At 35.1% G+C, this 23,314-nt stretch overlaps 1 protein-coding gene across 1 annotated transcript in view; it reads right to left on the bottom strand.

The window, feature by feature from the left end:
* The window catches only part of SCFD1 (sec1 family domain containing 1), a 142,452-nt gene that overhangs the window by 55,253 nt on the left and 63,885 nt on the right, over positions 1 to 23,314 (bottom strand). Inside the window, exons 11-14 of the mRNA XM_082618920.1 lie at positions 22,159 to 22,298; positions 19,315 to 19,405; positions 18,284 to 18,357; positions 17,514 to 17,595 (exon numbers count right to left, since the gene is read on the bottom strand). Coding sequence (XP_082475046.1) covers positions 17,514 to 17,595; positions 18,284 to 18,357; positions 19,315 to 19,405; positions 22,159 to 22,298 — 387 coding nt within the window. The remainder of the gene's footprint in view (positions 1 to 17,513; positions 17,596 to 18,283; positions 18,358 to 19,314; positions 19,406 to 22,158; positions 22,299 to 23,314) is intronic.

Below are 23,314 nucleotides of genomic sequence, written 5' to 3'. Positions count from 1 at the left end.
CTACATAAATCAATGAAGAAACATGGTTCACTGACTTATGGAGGTACAGACATTAGATTCATTTTGCTTTTCTTGATGTGCTAATTTACCCCTAGTTTAACTTCTAATTAACAATGGAAACAATTCAAAAACAAGTTAATTCAACTGCTAATGGGTAGAGTTTCTTTTGAAGGTGATGATAATGTTCTAAAATTGCATTGTGATTATGGTTGCATAACTTTGTGAATATACTAAAAACCACTAAATTGTACACTTTAAATAGGTGAATTGTATGGTATGTGAATTATATCTCAATAAAGGGGTTAAAGAAAAATAACATAGCATTTCAATATACTGATTGGAAGGGAGCCTCATGTGGGAGAGAAAGGAGTGGAGATTTTCTAACCTGAATGAAAGAACTAGTATCTGTTCAGTATCTATTATGTGCAAGGCACTTTACTTACAGCTATGGCTTTCAAATTTTTTTTTTTTTTTTTTTTTTTTGCGGTACGCGGGCCTCTCACTGTTGTGGCCTCTCCCGTTGCGGAGCACAGGCTCCGGACGTGCAGGCTCAGCGGCCATGGCTCACGGGCCTAGCCGCTCCGTGGCATGTGGGATCTTCCTGGACCGGGGCACGAACCCGTGTTCCCTGCATCGGCAGGCGGACTCTCAACCACTGCACCACCAGGGAAGCCCTCAAATGTTTTTAAACAGAGAACCTCAGGACCCTCTTTCTCAAACCAAATCTTCTGCAGAACCCTAAACATAAAGATACAAGTGACCCATTAAATGTCTCTATTGAACTCTACGGTACCAGAGAACAGTGTTTAAAAACTACAAACTTAGATTATCTCATTTAATTCTCCAGATACCACTATGAGCTAGGAATTATTAGTCCCGTTTTAAAGATGAAGAAACAGACATAAAGAAACATAAATTTATTCAAGGTTACCAGAGTAGTAGTAGTAGAGAGTTGAGATTCAAATCCAGGTCAGACTCCAATGTACACCACAGATAAAGAGTAGGGAAAATTACATTTTCCTCAAGAACAACTTATTGCTTCCTTTGTATATGCTTTATGAAAGAAAGTATATGTGTCAATTAGTATATATTTGGGTTTTTTTGGTAATACACATAATTTACATATATGTGGTAAAAGGTTACTTTGTCCAGAGACATAATATCTATAGGTCGGTCCTTTTTCACTTTCTTGAAATAATGGAAAATACTAAGAGAAACAACTTCTGTCCCAAAGATTGATTATTCTTCTACAATATGGATTCAAAGGAGGATAAAAATTGGATAACAAGAGTTACATGGAAAACAGACAAGTTAAAAATATAAAACAAAATAACAAGGTCAAGATAATAAACAGATTTTCGGTAGCTTCAATAAATATCAAGAATGAATTATCAAGAAGGGAATATTACAGAAAAATAAAGGACTATATATAGAATACAAATTATATCTAGTGAATATAAACTCAGAGCCATGAATTTCCTAATAATCCCTTTAGAAGAGCTAAGAGAAGAATCTGATTTAAAAAAAAAAATTCTAGTGTTTTTCTCCCAATTTCAGAGTTATCAGTGGACAATCAGGCTGATGTTTTTCATTTCTCAGTGCACTGTGTCAACATTCACATCAAATTAACCACATATATATGCATTTTATATATATTATCCAACTAAATGTACTGAATTGTCATTTACCTGTAACTGTGTTTATAATTTTGTTAATTTGAAATAAAGTGTAAAGTGTTATGTATATGTCTGTGTGTATGGCATTTTTTGACTGGTGACAGCCAATAGTCTACAGGGTTTAAAAAGAACAACAACAACAAAAAAAGGGCTTCCCTGGTGGCGCAGTGGTTGAGAGTCCGCCTGCTGATGCAGGGGACAGGGTTTGTGCCCCGGTCCGGGAAGATACCACATGCCGCGGAGTGGCTGGGCCCGTGAGCCATGGCCGCTGAGCCTGCGCGTCCGGAGCCTGTGCTCCGCAACGGGAGAGGCCACAACAGTGAGAGGCCCGTGTACCGCAAAAAAAAAAAAAAGAAGGGACACTTCTAAAAACCCTCAAGTCATTCGGGATGTATAAGTAGTATGCATTTCTTGCCTTCTGAGAACCCATTACCTAGGAAGATTTATTGATGACCCATACAGGACATGAAAGGAATTCCTTTTTCCTTCCTATGACTGTGGGGGATTTTTTCCCTTCTCTTTTACCATTACTCTGTTTATCCTAGCTACAGACACCACCATTCTGGGACTCCCTATTCACTGCTAGCTACAACCTCAGTGATAGACTGAGGTGATGACAAAGACTAGAGTGGTATTTCTTGGCCTTCCTTCTTCTCCAAGCCCCAATTCTATTCCTTAGTCAGCAGTAAAAGTAAAGACAAGAAGGGATTAGACAGTTATTACTTCCTTTCACTACTAAGAATCCCAATATTCTTCTACCAGTACTTCTACAGGAGAGAGAGGGGATGATAAACCCTTTTTTGCTGCAACACAACATTTGAAACATTCCAGATTATGAATTAAATAGGGTTTGTAGGACAGGGACCTATCTGCCATGTTAATGTCTATAGGAAAGTATATCCTTAAGCTAAAATGAACTTAGAACTATACTTTTAGGATATAACCTAATCTTAAGTTGAAGATCCTTTACACTCTAGCCTTTTCTTGTTTTTCCTTTCTTTTTTAAATGTGCAGTTCCTATCATCATTCAAGGCTGTTTTGGATAATTCTTCCTCCAGGTGAGTGGCCTCTGTATGCTGTATTATAATAGTATGTGGTCTGTATATGTCACTAGAGCATAAAGTCTAGATTATACTAAGCTATTTGTTCATTATTTTATGCCTTGTGCCCCACAAGATGACTGGAATTCTCTAAAACTCAATTGCCTTTCATAATATAACACAATAGCATGTTAATATATTTTTAGTTATTTAGGTGTATTTTTTGCTGCATTTCATGCCAGTGGGTTTATATGGGTTTGCTAACGTGAAAAATTATGTTGCACTAAAACTGGATGTTCCATGAAAATATTTAAGGTGTTCTATAGCACAGCTGGCTGAGAATATTTATTCTGGAGCATTTGCTCATATGCCACAGTGACTTAGAAATCTTGAATAAAATTCATCATTATACTTCTACCTCACTTCTGAGCAGAAATGCGACAGTATACTGTCAAGGTGAGGAACCTGATTAGGATCTTCAATTTCTACAACAGGCTATCCACCTTACTAGTTAGTTATCTCATTTCCAAATATATGCATTTTTCTCTCTACCAAGAACACTGACTTTCTAGCATTCCAGGCCCAAATCAGAAGGCGTAACCTCAACTTCTCTGCTATCTAAATCCAGCCAATTTTAAAAAGTTATATTATTATATTATTTAAAGAACTCAAAAGATTTCCACTTTAGATACTAAAAATTCTATTCTTAGTGTAAGAAAAAAAACACTAGAATGCCATAAACTTAGACTTTATTACATTGGTCACTCATAAAACTGCCCTCAATGAATTATATTTTAATATTATGCCCTTAACGTTCATTAAGTTGCTGTGTAAAATCCATGACAGTAACTGATATTAAAATATTGCAGTTACATCACTAAATTTACTCTAGATAATGCCCAATATGAACAATGTCTTTTGTAACATAATACTAAGGAACACTTTGCTTAGAATAAAAAACAAATTCTTTCTGAGAAATTTTTCAAGAATTTAATCGTATCTCTTACTGTGGTTGCCAGAAAATTCAAAGCCAAATTTGAGAATTACAATTATAACTATATAGAAACTATTGTGAGTTTCTATTTCATGATTTTTGCTGTATGTGCTATTCGTGGAAGCTGACTTAAATCTGTTTTAGAATAAGAAAACAAGTTTATTTAATCTATAAATTTATCTTATATATTGACTCCTACTAAAAATATTTAAATTCTAACAAAAATGATCTATGTAATAAGAAATTTTAAATGTATATGAAATGATCTTTATAGATGACAAATATTAAAATACTAATATTGGCAACCTTATTATAATGAAATACAAAAAACTGCTTTATCTATAATATTTCTGGAGAAAACAGAGGTTTATATGGTACCTGTAAACTATTATGTCTTATTTTATAACTCTCAGAAGCATTTAGTTTTATCTCACTAATGTGTTGAACTCTCAAAAGATATACCCAGGAAAAGAACAGCAAATTAAATCCAAGTAAACAGAAGAAAATAAATGATAAAAATAAGAGCAGAAATCAATGAAATTAAAAATAAGAAATCACGAGAAAAATCACTGGAACCAAAAGCTGGTTCTTTGAAATGATTAATCAAATTGGTAAAACTTCTAGCCAGGTTAACTAAGAATAAAGAAGAGAAGAGATAAATAGTATCAGAAATGAAAGAGGGGCCATCATTACTGATCCCATGACATTAAAAGGATAATAAAAATATTTTAAACAACTCTGGGCCCATAAATTTGATAACCTAGATGAAATGAACCAATTCCTTGAAAGACATAATCTTATGGAATGAATAGGCCTATATTATTAAAGAAATTGATCAATAAGTTACTAGTGAATTCTACCAAATATTTAAGAAAGAAATCATTCCAGATCTCTACAATCTCTTCCAGAAAATAGAATGCAAATGAACTAGATGTTTTCTTGCTAAGATCAGGAACAAGGTAAAGATGTTCCCTCTCACACTCCTACTCAACCTTGTACTAGAAGTCCTAGCTAATGCAATAAACAAGAAAAGGAAATAAAAAGCAACAGATTGGGAAGGAAGAATAAAGCTGTCTTTGTTTGCAGATGACACTACTGTCTATGTAGAAAATCTCAAAGAAACATCAAAAAATCTCCTGGAACTAATAAGTGATTATAGCAAGATTGTAGGACACGAGGTTAATATACAAAAGTCAACCGGTTTCCAATATACTAGCAATGGACAATTGAACTTTGAAATTAAAGGAAATACCATTTTCATTAGTACTCAAAAAATAAATGAAGAGATATTTCTTATTTATGAATAGGTAGACTCATTATTGTCAAGATGTCAGTTCTTCCCACTTGATCTACAGATTCAACACAATTCCAGTCAAAATCTCAGCAGGTTATTTGGTGGATATTGACAAACTCATTCTAAGGTTTATATAGAGACAGGAAAGACCCAGAATAGTCAACACATTATTGAAGGAGGAAAAAAAAAGGATGGAGGACTGACAACACCTGATTTTAATACTTAACTTAAAAGCTGCAATAATTAAGACAGTGTGGTGTTTGTGAAAAAAACCCAGACAAATATATCAATGATAGTACAGAAACAGACTCATGCAAATACAGTTGACTAATCTTTGACAGAAGCACAAATGAAATTCAATGGAGGAGGAAGGTGTTTTCAACAAATGGTGAAAGAACAACCGGACATCCACATGCAAAAAAAAATGACATACCCAACACCTTTCACAAAAATTGACTCAAAATGGATCCCAGGGCTTCCCTGGTGGCGCAGTGGTTGAGAGTCCGCCTGCTGATGCAGGGGACACAGGTTCGTGCCCCGGTCTGGGAGGGTCCCACATGCCGCGGAGCGGCTGGGCCCGTGGGCCATGGCCACTGAGCCTGCGCATCCAGAGCCTGTGCTCCACAACGGGAGAGGCCGCAGCAGTGAGAGGCCCGTGTACCACAAATAAATAAATAAATAAATAAATAAAAATGGATCCCAGACCTAAATGTAAATGCAAAACTAAAACTCCTAAAAGATACCAGGAGAAAATTTAGATAACCTGGGTATAGTGATGACTTTTTAGATAAAACACCAAAGGCACGATGCATGAAAGAAATAATTAAAAAGATGGACTTGGTTAAAATTAGAGGCCTCTGTTCTGTGAAAGATACTACCAAGAGAATGAGAAGACAAGCCATAGACTGGGATAAGTTAATTGCAAAGACACACCCATTAAGGGATCCTAATTGCCCCCCCCACCAAATACAAAGAACTCTTAAAATTCAGCAATAAGAAAACAAAATACAATTTAAAAATGGGCCAAAGACCTGAACAGACGTTTCACGAAAGAAGATAGGCAGATGGCAAGTAAGTGTATGAAAAGATGCTTCACATTACATGACATCAGAAAAATGCAAATTAAAATAAGACACACTTGGGACTTCCCTGGCAGTTCAGTGGTTAAGACCCCACCCTTCGTGGGGGTTCAATCCCTGGTCGGGGAATTAAGATCCTGCATGCGCTGCGGAGCAGCCAAAAATAAAATAAATAAAATTAAATAAATAATAAAAGTATGTATATGTAATAACCTATAAAGGAAAAGAATCTGAAAAAGAGTGTGTATATAACTGAATCACTGTGCTGTACACATGAAACTAAAACGACATTGTATATAAATCAACTATACTTCAATAAAAATAAAGTATGTAAAAAAAATAGGACAGCATATATAAAAAAAAGACATACTATATACCTATTAGAATGACTAAAATCCAACACTGGCAACACCAGATGCTGGTGAAGATATGAAGCAACAGGAACTCTCATTCACTGCTGATGGGAATGCAAAATGGTACAGCCACCTTGGAAGACAGTTTGGCAGTTGGCAGTTTTTTACAGTTCTAAACATACTCTGGCCATATGATCCAGCAATCATGCTCTTAGACATTTACCAGAAGGAGTTGAAAACTTATGTCCACCCCAAAACCATCACATGGATGTTTATAGCAGCGTTATTCATAAATGCCAAGAGTTGGGAGCAACCAAGATGTCCTTCAATAACTGAATGAATAAATAAACTATGGTACATCCAGACAATGGAATATTAACTAGCAATAAAAAGAAATGAGCTATTAACTCATGAAAAAACACAGAAGGGTCTTAAATGCATTTTACTAAATAAAAGAAATTACTCTGAAAACATTACATACTGTATGATTCCAACTATCTGATATTCTGGAAAACAATACTGTGGAGACAGTAAAAAATCAGTGGTTGTCAGGGATTTGCGGGGGGGCGAAGAAGGGATATATAGGTGGAGCACAGGGGATTTTAGAGCAGTTGAACAGTATGATATTGTAATGATGGGTATATGTCATTATACATTTGTCAAAACCCACAGAATGTACAACACAAAGAGTGAACCCTAATGTAACTACAGACTTTAGTTGGTATTAATAATGTATTAATATTGACATCAATTGTAACAAATGTACCACATTAATGCAAGAGATTAATAACAGGGGAAACTGGGTACGGGTGGGTAAGAAGATACATGGAAATCCTCTGTACTTTTCACTCATTTTCCTGAAAACAAAAAACTGCTCTAAAAAAAGTCTATTAATTAAAAAAAAACTAAAGCCAAAAAAAGACACGCAGCTAATGTAAAACAAAAGAAAGGGCCACATTTAATAAAGAGTGTTTGCAATACCTTGGGAAGATTTGTGTAGCTTTGAATAAATAACACCTTTCACTTTTACTTCTCCATAGATATTATATAAAATAACTCAAACCAAAGGGAAACAACATAGATATGATTTTGCATGTGCTTCAAAAAAAAAGATAGCTTTAGGAGTGTAGTCTTACATTGACAATGAATACACAAAGTATATAATACATACATATATTTGTATGTATTCATGTTCACTACTACAGTCAATAAGTAACCCTAGCATGGAATTTTTCTTGAGGTATTTATTGGTATTTCAACATAACTGACCTTTAAAACAAATCCATTATTTTAAAAAGTATACTTGTTTTATGAAACAATTTAAAAGTTTACTAAATTTTCATTTCCTATTTAAGCATTCAGGGACGTAAAAGACTAGGCCGGGCTTCCCTGGTGGCGCAGTGGTTGTGAGTCCGCCTGCCGATGCAGGGGACAGGGGCTCGTGCCCTGGTCCGGGAAGATCCCACATGCTGCCGAGCGGCTGGGCCTGTGGGCCATGGCCGCTGAGCCTGCACGTGGGAGCCTGTGCTCCGCAACGGGAAAGGCTAAACAGTGAGAGGCCCGCGTTACGCAAAAAAAAAAAAAAAAAAAAAAGACTAGGCCAACTGAGTATTTTTTAAATGAATGAATAAACACATTGAATGGTCAAATATTTTAATAAGACAACTGGGGTTCCCTACTTCTACTTTTTGCTTGTTTACATTACTTTTGAACCCATGGTTACTCTAAAGGGATTATAAAAGAGCAAAACCATTCTCATTACATTTTTGGTGATTATGTTTTAAGGAACTACAGCACGGTAGACAGAGTACGGGATTTAAAAGTCAAAAGCCAAAGTTCAAGTTCAGGCTCTGGCAGTTGGTCTCAAGTCATGTACTCAGTACCTCTGAGATTCGTTTTCCTCTGTAGAATGAGAGAACATATCTATTATGTTAAATTATCTGATATACAAGTGCACAAAAGAAGTTTGTTCTCTTAAAAAGGAAAAAAATACATCACATGTTCGTATTTTTCAGCCAACACTCATGATCTGAGGATGCTAAGTTTGATAATAAAATATTTGTGAAGTGTAAAGCACTCTATAAGGCACTGTAGTAAAAACACGTTCATTTACATAGTATCTTAAAATACATGTTTTTTAAAGGTCTAGTACTCACATAACAATCAGGGTGTAAATATTTTCACTCGATTAAAATAAGAACCGTCTACAGAACTGTACATTGTAGGTGATCAATAAGTATAGAGAAAAGAAAGCAAAAATGGCAGTATCAGAAGGAGTCAGGTAAAAGAATGCAAAATTCTTTAAGGCATTTCTTTTTCCTTTTTTTTTTTTTTTTTTTTGCGGTATGCAGGCCTCTCACTGTTGTGGCCTCTCCCGTTGCGGAGCACAGGCTCCGGACGCGCAGGCTCAGTGGCCATTGCTCACGGGCCCAGCCGCTCCGCGGCATGTGGGATCCTCCCGGACCGGGGCACGAACCTGTGTCCCTGCATCGGCAGGTGGACTCTCAACCACTGTGCCACCAGGGAAGCCCTAAGGCATTTCTTTAAATGAAACATTTCTTGACTTTACTTGATAAACTGAACCGGACTGAAACTGAATAACAATGATAAATGGTATGGTAAAGAGATAACAAGACAAAATACAAAAAGTTCCAGGTTTGAGTTCCAACTCTGCCATTAACTAGGGAACATTTAACCTTTTCTTTTCTTATTTCTTTCACTGATTAAATGAAGAATATTTCACAAAACATGTTCTGCAGAATGCTAGTTCTCAGAGTTGGTTATAAGAAATAATCCCTAGAGGTGTTCCAAAGTCAATGGAGTTTGAGAAATATTGGCTAAATAAGTTTTAAAAATGCATATATTGGGCTTCCCTGGTGGCACAGTGGTTAAGAATCCACCTGCCAATGCAGGGAACACGGGCTTGAGCCCTGGTCTGGGAAGATCCCACATGCCATGGAGCAACTAAGCCCATGTGCCATAACTACTGAGCCTGTGCTCTAGAGCCCGTGAGCCACAACTACTGAAGTCCGCGCGTTTAGAGCCCATGCTGCTCAACAAGAGAAGCCACCACAATAAGAAGCCCATGCTATGCAACGAAGAGTAGCCCCTGCTCACCGCAACTAGAGAAAGCTCGCGTGCAGCAACGAAGACCCAATGCAGCCAAAAATAAATTAATTAATTAAAAAAATAAAATAAAATGTGTATATTATACTGCATTATGAATCTCCAAGAGGGGTATACAGTAAATTTTATTTTTAACCTTATTTCACCAAGGAAGAAACTTCACTAATTTGTGGAATCTACTAAAAACTGTCCCACGGTTCCTCCTAGCTTGAAAATCCTAGTTCCACAGGAGCTTCGTGAAGGACTTTGGAAAGTGGGTGCTACAGGACTGAGGAATTATAAGGGCTATGTTTGATTTTTTACTTTCTACTTTGATTTGTATATCCCTGGTGCTCATGAGTTATTCTCTATTCTGCTAGTCTATGTGTTGTCATTGTAAGTGACCTCAAATTCTGTAGAACAAGTCAAGGTATAAATAAATAAATAAAATGTGAGAAATCTATTTAAAAAAGTAAGGAATGCATCTGTCCTCTCCTTTTATTTTAAACATTTGACTGTTCATCTCAATTCTGCTTCTACTCTCTGCATTTAACCTACTGCATATTCCTATAAGGGAAAAGTCTGTAAAAAACTCCCAGGTTTACCCACTCACAAATTACATAGCATATCCTCTGTTTCTTAATATTCTATGTCACTTAAAACAAAATGCCAAAAAGCCACATTACCAAAATTAGTCTTTGGCTTTCTCAATGACTTAGTTAAAATCTGAAAGACCTGAAATAGATGAACACTAAGCCTTGTTTGAATTTTTCACTTCTATTGATGTATAATGACATACAATACATAGAATTTGTTAAGTTTTAACATATATATATATACCCATGAAACCATGAACACAATCCAAACACTGAACATATCATTCATCACCCAAGGAAATTTTCTCAATGTACTTCTTTCCTTTTGGCCCTCTAACACCCTTCTCTATGTCCTTTCTGTCACTATAGATTAGCTTGCATTTTTATGAATTTTATGTAAATGCAATTATAGATTATGTACTTTTTTTGTGTGTGTGGCTCCTCTCACTCAGTGTAATTACTCTGAGATTCATCCATTCATCTTTCACTCAGTGCAATTACTCTGAGATTCATCCAACAATACATACTGTATGTATTAATAGTACCTTCCTTTTAATTGTAGAATATCCCATCGTATAGATATACCATAATTTGTTCATTCAATTCACCTGTTGATAGACATTTGGGTTGTTTCCAGTTTTGGGCTATGACAAAGAGCTGCTATAAATATTCATGAACAATGAACGTATATGCTTTCATTTATCTTGAGTAAACACCTAGGAGTAGAATGGCTGGAGCATATAATGGGTTTGTGTTTAACATTTTAAGGAACAGAGATACTGTTTTCCAAAGTGGGTGTACCATTTTACATTCCTACCAGCAATATATGAGAGTTCTAGTTCTTCTGTGTCCTTGCCAAAGGTTGGCATGATCAATATTTTAAATTTTAGACATTTTAATAGATGTATAGAGGTATCTCACTATGGTTTTAGTTGTATTTTTCTAATGATTGTTGACACTGAACTTATTTGTCACCCGTGTATCTTTTTTAGTCAAATCTTTGTTCAAATCTTTTACCCTTTTAAAAATTGGGTTGTTCATTTTCCCTTTATTGAGTTTTTTTTTTTTTTGTGGTACGCAGGCCTCTCACTATTGTGGCTTCTCCCGGTGCGGAGCACAGGCTCCGGACGCACAGGCTCAGTGGCCATGGCTTACGGGCCCAGCCGTTCCACAGTATGTGGGATCTTCCCGGACCGGGGCATGAACCCGTGTCCCCTGCATCGGCAGGCGGACTCTCAACCACTGTGCCACCAGGGAAGCCCTCTTTACTGAGTTTTGAGAAGTCTTTATTTCTATGAATTTAACGTTTATGAATCTATTAAACTGAGTCTTGTTAAATGACAATGCTTCATCTTCATGAAAGTAGATGGCAGAAAAGTGAGAGCAAAGAGCTAGGAAAAGGTAATTTCACACTTTGTTTTTTGAGGATGTGAAAGTAGCCTCCAGAAATTCATAGTAAGAAACTGAAGGATATTTCACTCATTCACGAGCTGTCTTTGGTCATACTTGGAGTAAAGAAAACTTTAAGTTCTGATAGTGACTAATCATAATTGGGATGAAAAGAGGTAGAAGATAGTGACAGTATGTCCATTGGGGACTTCCTGCTACAAGATATATTTTTCCCTGCCTTGAAGAAAAGACACCAAGGTCATATGAATATTCACTTGGTATGTGTACTGGACAAGAGATCATTTAAAAGAGATCAGTCAAAATCCAGCCAGAGAAATGTTCTGATTTATAGTACAGTAAAATTTCTTCCCTACTGTGATCAGGAGAGTAGTGATCAGTTAATCAAAGTCAGTTAATGTAAAGAATAAAAAAGGACCTGTGTTGTACATAAACATTTTAAACACTACCTTTTAACTTAAGGTCTAAAATGTGTAATTGTCTGTCAATCTTGACGTAGATCCAAGACCTTTCCCTTGAGTACCGAGGTTCACTGACTGAAATTTTTTTCTTTCTTGCATAATGCATACTTATAAGGGATCAACTACAACTTCTACTTTGTTTCTTTGAAGTGAAATAAAAAAAGTTATAAACATTTACAAAGCAATTTTAGTGTTTTTCAAGATTTTCTAATGTCTTACAGTTTTTCTGTTTTTTTTTTTACCTGCTACTAAATTAGGCAATAATTAAATTACCATCTTCATTGAGTCTAAGGCATGTAACTTAGTTTTATAGAAAAAATCCTCTTTTCCTGCTCATACCATTGACATAAACAGATTGGAATCAAATACAAATAACTCTTTGGTAAGCAAAATATTCAACTTGCAAACATACTAGCTGTCAAATGTCAGCATGTCAATAATGTGGTCAGCAACCACTGTTTTACCAAGGGAATAAAGGGCATCAGCTAATTTGATGTGTTGACTAGTGAAGATCAGTTCAGTTTCTACTTTATTTTGAAAGCTTATTTTCCCCTAAGAAAGACAGTGAAGTTGAACCAAAGAAAAATTAGTCCCCTGAAGGAGGGGCTCCAGTTAAAAGCTAGCATCGCTAGCTAGCAAGGGCTAAACCTTGTTCAGAGTGTAGACTTAAGGCAGTACATGTTTGCTTGACCAGATGATGTCTTTAGATCTAATTCAGTACCGCTTAACTATCTCCACAAGAAGAACAAAAATTAAGATTCAGCGCCAATGAAGACTTGATCCACAACAGCTTATTAACAGCTAATTCTTTGCCAGCTACCTCGGGAAGGAGCATTCAGATGTAAGAGCATTAGGGGAAAGAGCATATGCCATTTCTCTCTCTCTACTATGACTTACAGCTAGGTAACTTTTCCTTTTCTTAGGTTTCTGACGTTAGAGAGTAATTAATTCAGTGTGATTATGCAGGTGAGACAACAATAATTAAAATAGATTAAAATTTGTCTACAAATTATTTAAGTAATCTCAGAATCCATTCTGTAACAACCAGCAAGTGGGGGGAAATCTTATTTGTATTAGAAGTGAAAAAATTGCTAAAGAGGTTTCAAAAGATAAAGTTTACTTTAAACAAATGAGGATTCAACAATTTAATCTATTAGACCAACGTTAACTACCCAAGCCACTAAAATCCTTAGAATATCAATACATTTACATGATAATATTTGCCAAACTTGTTGCAAACTGCTGTGCTCCTTCTATCTTTCCACTGAAACATCAACTACTGGATAACTGCCAGGACTTCTCTTCTAGTATTCTGCTTCAGAAAACCATCTAAAGAAATGTAAGAAGCAGCTATAATCTAAACACCCCAAAAGAATATGCAAAATTGCAATAAAGACAAATACCAAGAGAAGTGTTCTGAGATCTCTGCATTAAAAGTCATAATATTCTTGCTAATAATAAGTATTTACTACTCAAGTGAATAAATGTTTACAAAGAAGTAAATAAAGCTCAGGTGGTCAACAAATTCTAATGAAAAGAGTAAGAGATGATGGGGGGGTGGGATGAATTGGGAGATTGGGATTAACATATATACACTATTGATACTATGTATAAAATAGATACCTAATGAGAACATACTGTATAGCACAGGGAACTCTACTCAATGCTCTGTAGTGACCTAAATGGGAAGGAAAACCAAAAAAGAGGGGATATATGTATACATATGACTGATTCACTTTGCTGTACAGCAAGAAACGAACACAGCATTGTTAAGCAACTATACTCCAATAAAAATTAAAAATAAAAAAAAGAGATAATGGAGAAAAATACTCCTTTAATTATTATTAACATTATATAGCCAGGGGCAGATGGTGTAACATAATAATGGCACAAATAAACATGCCACTTAAAAGTAAATATTTTAAAACTGGAAATTTAATAATTATGAAAAACTGTAAGAAAAAATTTTATAACTAGAAGTAATGAGAAAAAATGGAAACAATAGCATTTACGTGCTAGTTTTTTTTTTTTTTTTTTTTCCCCGTACGCGGGCCTCTCACTGTTGTGGCCTCTCCCGTTGCGGAGCACAGGCTCCGGATGCGCAGGCTCAGCGGCCATGGCTCACGGGCCCAGCCGCTCCGCGGCATATGGGATCCTCCCAGACCGGGGCACGAACCCGTATCCCCTGCATCGGCAGGCGGACTCTCAACCACTGCGCCACCAGGGAGGCCCAACGTGCTAGTTTTGACAAGGGAGAATAACTTAAGAAAGATGGTTAACATTAAAACAGGACTCTTCACAGAAGACATCCCAATTTTTCTATACTAATAGAATTTCTTTCATTATTATTATTTATTTATTTAATTTTGGCTGCATTGGGTCTTTTGTTGCTGCCCGCAGGCTTTTCTCTAGTTGCAGTGAGCGGGGGCTACTCTTTGTTGTGGTGCGCGGGCTTCTCACTGGGTGGCTTCTCTTGTTGCAGAGCACAGGATCTAGGCGCTCAGGCTCAGTAGCTGTGGCTCGTGGGCTCTAGAGAGCAGGGTCAGTAGTTGTGGCGCACGGGTTTAGTTGCTCCGTGGCATGTGGGATCTTCCCGGACCAGGGCTTGAACCTGTGTACCCTGCATTGGCAGGTGGATTCCTAACCACTGCGCCACCAGGGAAGCCCTAATAGAATTTCTTATATCAGAATAACTGAGTATGTGGCTTATTAAATACAACTATAATTTATATGTAAATATTTAAAATAAATATGCTCCTTTATCTATGATTTAAAAAAAAACTACTATTAATTGGGTTTCCTAGAATGATCCAATGAGGAATACTGTGTTCTATACATGACATTATTTTCCCTCTGCAAGTGAATGACCTTATATATAATGCCCTTTATAGTTTCTTTATATCAGATCCTACTAGGAATATGGTGTCTTCCTTGAGTTACAGCACAAAAATTATTCCAAAATATGTAGATTTTATATACAAGTATTTAACACCCTGAATGACAAATTAGTTTCTTAGCATAAGATGCTCTGCCAGACAATTAGCAGCCCTGGAAGAAACAAGTTCCTTTATAGTGAGAGCCAAGCAACCAGGTCTTAAAGCAGAATTTTTGGGTCAGGAATGGTGGCTTATTAAAAGTATCTCAAACAGACGGCATCTATTAGGACAAAGTGATTCTCAAAAACTCATATACAATCATAAATAAGCAACATAAAGAACTTCGTGGGTAAATTTTGCCTTAAAAAACACCATTTTTCACCTAGTCAGGTATAATAGCCATCTTCCAGTTCTCCACTTACTTCCAGAACTCACCCATCCCTCACACAGCTCAGACCATTCTCTTGTTAAAACATAAATCAGATCATGGCATTAACCTCATCATACTTAAATCCCTATGTCTCTTGACCCCATAGTCTATCACTCTTTCTCTCCTCACTATAAGTACATTAGTCTTCTTCTAGGTCCTCCAAAACAATTTGTTCCTGCCTTAGGGCCTTTGCAGCACATATTAGTCCCTCTGCCTGGAATACGTGGCCCTGAAATTTTCACTAACTGGCTCCTTCGTGTGATTCGGGTCTCAATTAAAACATCACCTTATCAAAGGTGATTTCCTTTGATGGTGATTTCACTTACTCTAGAACAGCCCTCTGAGCCAGTGTCTATCATATCACATCACCCTAATTTGGTGTTTTCATATCACCTAAATGCCTGACGTTATCCTGTTTTCTAATTTGCTTACTTTGTTTGTTGTCACTACTATATTAGCTCCAAGAGAACAAAGAACTTGTCTGTTTATTACAGAATCTCTAGGGCCCAGCACAACACCTACAGAGCCACTTAACATAATTGAGTAAGTAAATTACTTTAACCAGAATTTTCTCAAACCATAAGCTCTAGTCTCTGACCTAGAGTATATTCATATAAATTTGTGGCAGGATAATGTTTGTAAAGTTTTATGAATAAGATGAAACTATGCACTTTCCATTGGTATGATAATTAGTTACTTTGGGTTACACAATTCAGTCTGGAAGTAGAAGCTAAGCTTGGCACTTTCCTGGTTTTACAACTGTGAGAACTGAAGTCAGAAAGTAAAATATAAGAATTAATAAACGTTTAATAATGAAAAAAATTAATGAAAAAACTATATGTCAAAAAAATCCACGGAACAGTTTAAATCTCAAGGTACACACAGGACTATTAACTGTCATAAACAGCATGTAATCAAGAAACATTTGTTTAATGGATCATAAGATCTTGATTACATAATTATAGTTCAGTAGATGTAAAGCAGAACCTATATTTTGTTTTAATGCAATAAATTTTTGTTTAACTTTTTATATTAGATTCATAGTCTTCATATTTAGCCTTGTAAGCAAAGCCTTTACTTTCCTAGTGAAGTAAATTCTCAATATAGCTCTCTGTTGCATTTTACTGGTTATATATATTATCTCCACAGGAGACAATGATCTCAGGTAAAAAAATTTGATCAGCGTTTTCCCACTTTACAGAGATGCAACATATGGAAGTGAAAATATCAGCCGCAGAAATCATCTATAGACTGCTCAATTATGTTTCTATTCCTGTAGGTACATGAAAATAGCAAGCATCACTATCAAGATGTGGGGAAAAAAAAAATCAGATTGTCAGCTTAATAGAAATCATGCAGGTTTAAATTCTATGCTGTACAATGTCCATTATCTATCTATATTAGTTCCTTTCTAATGCTCTAAGGCTTTTTAAATCATTAAAAAAGAAAAATGTTTAATCCCCTTTTCCATAAATCCAAGTTGTTATCAATACTTTGGACAGGAAGCAAGCATATTCAGCTTTTCTACATTGCTTTTTCAAATGTATCATCTCAAATGGAAAGTAGGGGTCAGTAATAGCCACATCCTAGTATATCATCAATCTGTCACTGGAATTCAGTTCAATGTCCAGAGAATAAATGACAGTAGAACACTGAAGAATGGATTAAGTCCAGCTGATACAGAGTTACCATGAATGAAGTAATGAGAAAAAAGAACTAAGATAACAACATACAGAATATCCAATACATTTGTTTCAAAATCACAGTACAGCAGGTAACAGTAAGAAGCAATAATGCTAACAGACTAATCTAAAACTAAAAAGTTCAGAACCAAGTTACATGATGAAGTGATGTTATTAATAGATACTTTAGATAGTGCTATAGTAAAAGGGATGTCTAAATCTGTATTACTGATGTTTAGAAGCAGGTCTACTATTAACAAAGTAATACGATAAAACGTAATAAAAATACCACAGATGCTAACTTCTCTTTACTGAACATGTGACCTTGGGCAAATCACTAATCTTCCTGGATGGGTTTCCTCATTTGCAAAAATGAAGGTAATAATGCTGCCTTCAATAGTTATATCTCTTAACATTACAGTGAGGGCTCAACGAGATAATGAATATGAAAGGACCTTACAAAGTCTAAAAGCCTACAAAAATAGTAGCTATATTGTGGGGAAGGAAAAGCTAAATTTACCTTTATATGTTCTAAAACAGCAGTGGCAACATTTGTATGGAGATCAATAAGTCTTTTTTTTTCAAGGAGTTCTGGCAAAGAACTACAAGTATCAAAAAATTGAAAATTAACCATTAAATTCTCTAAGGAAATGACATAAATTTTAATAAAACACACACCTGGTTGCTTCCTCTGAGGATACTTGGAACAGTAAAACAGGGACAAAATTACATGTTAAGCTATCAACTGAACTTAATCTCTAGGCTTGAACACATACAGTATTTACCACTTTAATACAGTTGAAATGTTTCTTATTTTAAAATAACCTGCCTCCCAAATATCATTATTCTACCATTTAACTTTCTGATTCCAAAATTTGGAGGTTTAGAATAAAATCAGATTAATGTGAAATTTCTAAAACACGAAACTCTCTCTCCTTGATGGCATTTAAAGTATGAAAAAGATACTGCTTAAACTTTAGCTAATAAAGTAATAGCAGTAATGATAAAATTAACAATAACTCACCTTACTTTATCAGCGATACTATCTCAGTGGCAAAATTACCCCCATTATACAATTCTAACTAGTAAAAGGAACAAATGATCTGCTATATAAAAAGGAGGGAACTTAAATCAGCTTGAACATATTAAAAACACAATTTAGTTCTTTAGTCTTAAAGGTATATGCTATTACTATTATTTCCTATCATGAAAAATATTAATCAATTTTTTAACCTCCAAAATAAATCTTATCAACAGAAAGATTTCAAAGAGGATAAACTGCCTACTTACCTAACGGCTGATGTTAACTTAGCAGTATTGTCAGACAGCATACTTATGGCTCCTTCATCTTCCCCTTCTAGTCCCTGGAAGGAAAAAAAGGTCCCAGTAACTACTCAGAAATCCCAAGCCCAAGAACGAAAATCAATATATTCCTAAGATCACTGATAAACAGTAAGATTCTGGTCACCCAGGATAATAATTCTTCCCTTCTAAGGAGAAAGCATCTGCATTTTTGACAGTTATAGAAAAGTTCTAGTCACCACCAATCTAATGAACGGTTGGATGACTAAAAAAAGGACCAGCTGGCATTTTCAGATAAAGAAATAGGCCCAGAGACTTCCCTGGTGGCACAGTGGTTAAGAATCCACCTGCCTATGCAGGGGACACGGGTTCGAGCCCTGGTCCAGGAAGATCCCACATGCGGCGGAGCAACTAAGCCCATGCGCCACAACTACTGAGCCTGAGCTCTACAGCCCGCGAGCCACAACTACTGAGCCCACGTGCCACGACTACTGAAGCCCGTGTGCCTAGAGCCCATGCTCCATAACAAGAGAAGCCACCGCAATGAGAAGCCCATGTGCCGCAACAAAGAGTAGTCCCCGCTCGCCACAACTAGAGAAAGCCCACGCGCAGCCAAAAATAAATAAATAAATTTATTTTAAAAAAGAAAAAAGAAAAAAGAAGTAGGCCCAGAGACTTGCCACAGGTCACACAGTAATAAACAGTACAGCTGAAATTTGAAGTTAGATCAAAAATATAGTAAAATGAGCAGCACTGGAACATATATCTCTAAAATATACTCACAATATATATTTTTTCAAATCATAAATTCATATTATTTTTTTTAAAGAGTTCACTCTTCTCCTTAGAACTTAGATTTCTTTTTAAAAAATATCTTTTATGTAAGCTGAGAATATTTTTTTTTGTTATTAAAGCAATGAATGGCCTTGAATTTTTGTAAGGAAAAAAAGTTAACCTCTTTCCCCCTCCAGATGTCCTTCTGCTTCCCTATATTTCCAAGAAAGTAAACAGAATCTTACCATAATGCTTTTAAGTCGTTTAACCTCATCTTCCTGTGCTCTGTAAGACTCTAGTTCTTGCTGAACTGATTCTGCAACTTCTGGGAATGGACTGAAACAGTATTGCACAAGAGGAACTATAAGTATGAGATTAGAAGATTGATTTTTGTGTGAATTTTGAAATATATACAATGAGGATTTATTATTATTTCAAATGTACTCATTTAGATTTGAATGTATATTATATATAACACAGGCTGAAAACATTTAGGATAAATACTACTATACATCCTTGTGATATCTATTTACATTGTAAATACTATTTCTTTAAAATGCATATAATACTTATATATATAAACAAATTTAAATTTTATTTCTATTCTTTTCATTAACTGTATCAATTTTCTCTTCACCTATACACTATTAGAAAAAAAAATATATTTAAGTGATTGAAAAACAAAGGAAGAGAAACCACAGTATATCAAACATCAATTAAATATTACCAGCCAAATTAACATATAGTGTCAAAGAGTCCATGTAACTACAAAGATGTATTAAAAAATATTACATGCTGTGAAAAAAACTAACTGTGAAAAAAATCTTTTAATTCTGTAAATTCAATATCTAGAACACCACTGGTAAAAATAGAATGTGGGCCCAGTTTTTGTTTGTTTTGTTTTTATTAATTTTTACTGGAGTATAGTTGCTTTACAATGTTGTGTTAGTTTCTGCTGCATAACAAAGTGAATCAGCTATACATATACATATATCCCCATATCCCTTCCCTCTTGCATCTCCCTCCCACCCTCCCTATCCCACCCCTCTAGGTGGTCACAAAGCACCGAGCTGATCGCCCTGTGCTATAACATGAGTATTTTTCATCTACAGCCTTAGGGGAGGCCAGAAGCTTTTTCTTCTTTAAGAAAGAAATGGTCACGTCCCCCTTCCTCCACGCTGACACTTGGTAACACTTCACTAATGATCAGCACAGAAATGACAAAAGCTCCTGAAAGGATTTTGAGAAACACAGTCCAGTTTTACATGACAACTGCAGGCCCTAACGGAGGTCCAGCAGAGTCTATGTTGTCAGAAAACAGCAGTGAGCAGGTAAAATGTGCTGGTTGAACTAAATGATCCTTAAAATCTCTAGTGTCTTTAGGTCTCAGGGCTAACAGACGATAATAACTGCTTGTATTTATTGAGTGCTGACTGTATGACAAACACTATGCTAAGAGTGTCTCTATTGTCTCATTTAATTCTGACCACAGTCTTGGTGAGGTACATATACACTACTGACAGCTAAGACCAGGGACTTTAGAATCTGCCAGAACTGGTTCTTATACCTGGTTTTACCAATGAAAGCTGGATGATTTGGGGCAAGTTACTTTATATTATGTCAATCTTCACAACAACCTTCTGAAATAGGACAATAGGTAGAAGTATCATCCCACATTTTACTGATGAGGAAAATGAAGCTCAGAGAGATTTAAGTAGCTTGTTTAACTCTATGCTGTCTCCCAGCATCTGTGCCCACATTGTTATTGTAGCATGACATTCAGAGTGAGGGCTATTCCTACCTAACAAACAAAAAATTAAAGTTCTTACTATTCAACTGACCTCTTAAGTTGTTCCTAAACATATAGTCTAAAGAAAATATTCAAAATTTCCATATATGAATAAAGAAATTGTTTTCGTAAGCTTTTGTTTTTCTATTAGGGAATGTGAACTTTAAAATTAACTTTAAAATATCCTGCATCCTCTATAAATAATGTAAATTCTTATACTTTACCATTCTAAAAGGAAATGTAAACTATATATAGGATTCCAAAGAGAAGAAAATAATTTAAAATAAATTATAACAGTACCCCAAATTGCATTAGTCAGAAAGAGAAAGATAGTGACTTTTCATTGCAGAGAAACTAAAATTCTTTGTTATAGCAATGTGATTTTCCAGTGTTTTAAAAAAAAGTTATAAATAAAAAAAAGATAAAACATACCAAAAACCAATTGTATTGAACCAAGTCTATATCCTACTTCTCTTTAAACATAAATTAGACCAAAAAGAACAGCCATACCAGGGAGATATACATATATATATATATATATAGACAGATAAATACAGTAACAGTTGAAATAGTCCAGATTATAATAAATAACATTGTATTTCTATAATTGTTGATGAGCAACATTCTTTTTCTCTCAGAGGAATGATTTTTTTGTTTGTTTTTTAGAATGATTCCTCTATCCATAATGACCACTAGACAACTTTTATAGCAGTTACTAAGCTCATGAAGTACCTCAACTTTAAGGGGTCATAGCAACACATGGGATCTGCATATCTACCTATAATAAATCACATGGCAAATTGTTAAAATTTTTTCACCTATTATTTCTAAGGTACTTTGAATAAATCTTGTTTTCAGGCTTAGGTATTTTCTCCACAGATATCTAAAATTGGGTTTGTATGAAGGCAAACATGGAACAAAAAAGGAAAATCACACCTTGATGTTTTCCTATCACAAAAACCGATTTTAATGAAAGGTAGAAATGGTGCTGCAGAGGGTCAATGGGGATAGAAATGAAATTCAGAAAGACTATCTGTAAAATCTATAAAATCATATGGTGTGAACTTATTGAAAAGGGAAGTGGACCCCACAAAACAACTAACAAAAACAACATAAGAACTAGGAAATTAAGCAATAAAGTCAGAGCTCCATAGACTATTTAATTATAGTTCTTATTCATGGTGTAGATGAACCACTGTGACCTGTTTTGATTTTTTTTTATAAACCCATTAAGTCATATGACATCTGCATATCTTTCTAGGGGGGGGTGAATCTTTTACTTATTGTTTTTCTTATTTACCTTCCTTTATGTTTCTGCCAAAATTTATCAACTGGAGTTAAATCATAAGACTTCTTGTTTTTTCTCTTTGGTCTAGCACCAGCTGGGGAATTCTCCACTCCTGAAGACTCTTCCAAATTAACTCTGTTCAAGTGGAAATCCTAGGAAAAAGTAATTCTGTTTTAAATAACAGTTTTTTGAATTTAAGAACATTGCCTACAATAAGAAAAATAACACAGATTCTTACTGCCTTTTCTACTATTTCCAAGGACAAAATACAGATCTGAAAATAATGTTTTGTTACATAATGTTTTGTTACATAAAGGTACCTTTAATTGTTTATGTATTTCAATTTAGTAGTAGATGCATATGATTACAATTTCAAAAAACACATAAAACTGTGTTAAGGTTCTTGTGTATCCTTCTAGAAAAATATTTTTGTATATGTCAGCAAACATATCCTTTAAATTTTAAAGAATGGGATTACATTATACATACATTGTACTTTACTCATTTAATAATGTATCAATATTTTGAGCTCTTCCTGTATTTGAATATGCATATCTACCTCATTTTTATCATGTCTACATAGTAGACAAATATTTGGCTACATTTATTTGACCACGTCTCTTGATGCTTAATTGTTTCCAGTAACAAACATAACCTTAAATGTAATTTTTAAACTCTTAGAGAGTCTTAACAGTCTGACCTGTTACTTGATGGATTGCATTTAAACAAAAAATTACAACAGAAGCTACAATAATAATAGCACTCCCTTTCACATAAATGCTAAGAGCCAGTCATACTAATAGTTGCTAAGCTTTTCTGCGTAGACATAATTTTACTCACGTGACGCTTGATTTTTTTTTGTCCTTTCTCAAAAAACAAACTTACAAAAAAACAAAACAAAAGTGAGCTATCTTTTCTATTCTTTCTCCCTCCTTCTTGCATTAGACTTGTGGGTTCCTTTATGTAATAGCAGTATTTTATAGTTCAACTCTACTCTGAAGAATAGTGAGCTAGAGATAAAATACGGATATCAATAAGCAAATGAATGATAAGCAAAAGAAATTACATGGAGAAATTATCTAGCATGACTGTGATACAATCATCTTTGTTCTAAGACATAAGTTCTTAATGATTAAACTTCTAGGTCTTAGCAAATTAAATGTACTGA

The sequence above is a fragment of the Mesoplodon mirus genome (assembly GCF_964341445.2).
Source record: "Mesoplodon mirus genome assembly, chromosome: 4".
Lineage (NCBI taxonomy): Eukaryota > Metazoa > Chordata > Mammalia > Artiodactyla > Ziphiidae > Mesoplodon > Mesoplodon mirus.
Note: the sequence above shows the minus strand (reverse complement) of the source record. Positions and strands in the feature narration are given on the sequence as shown.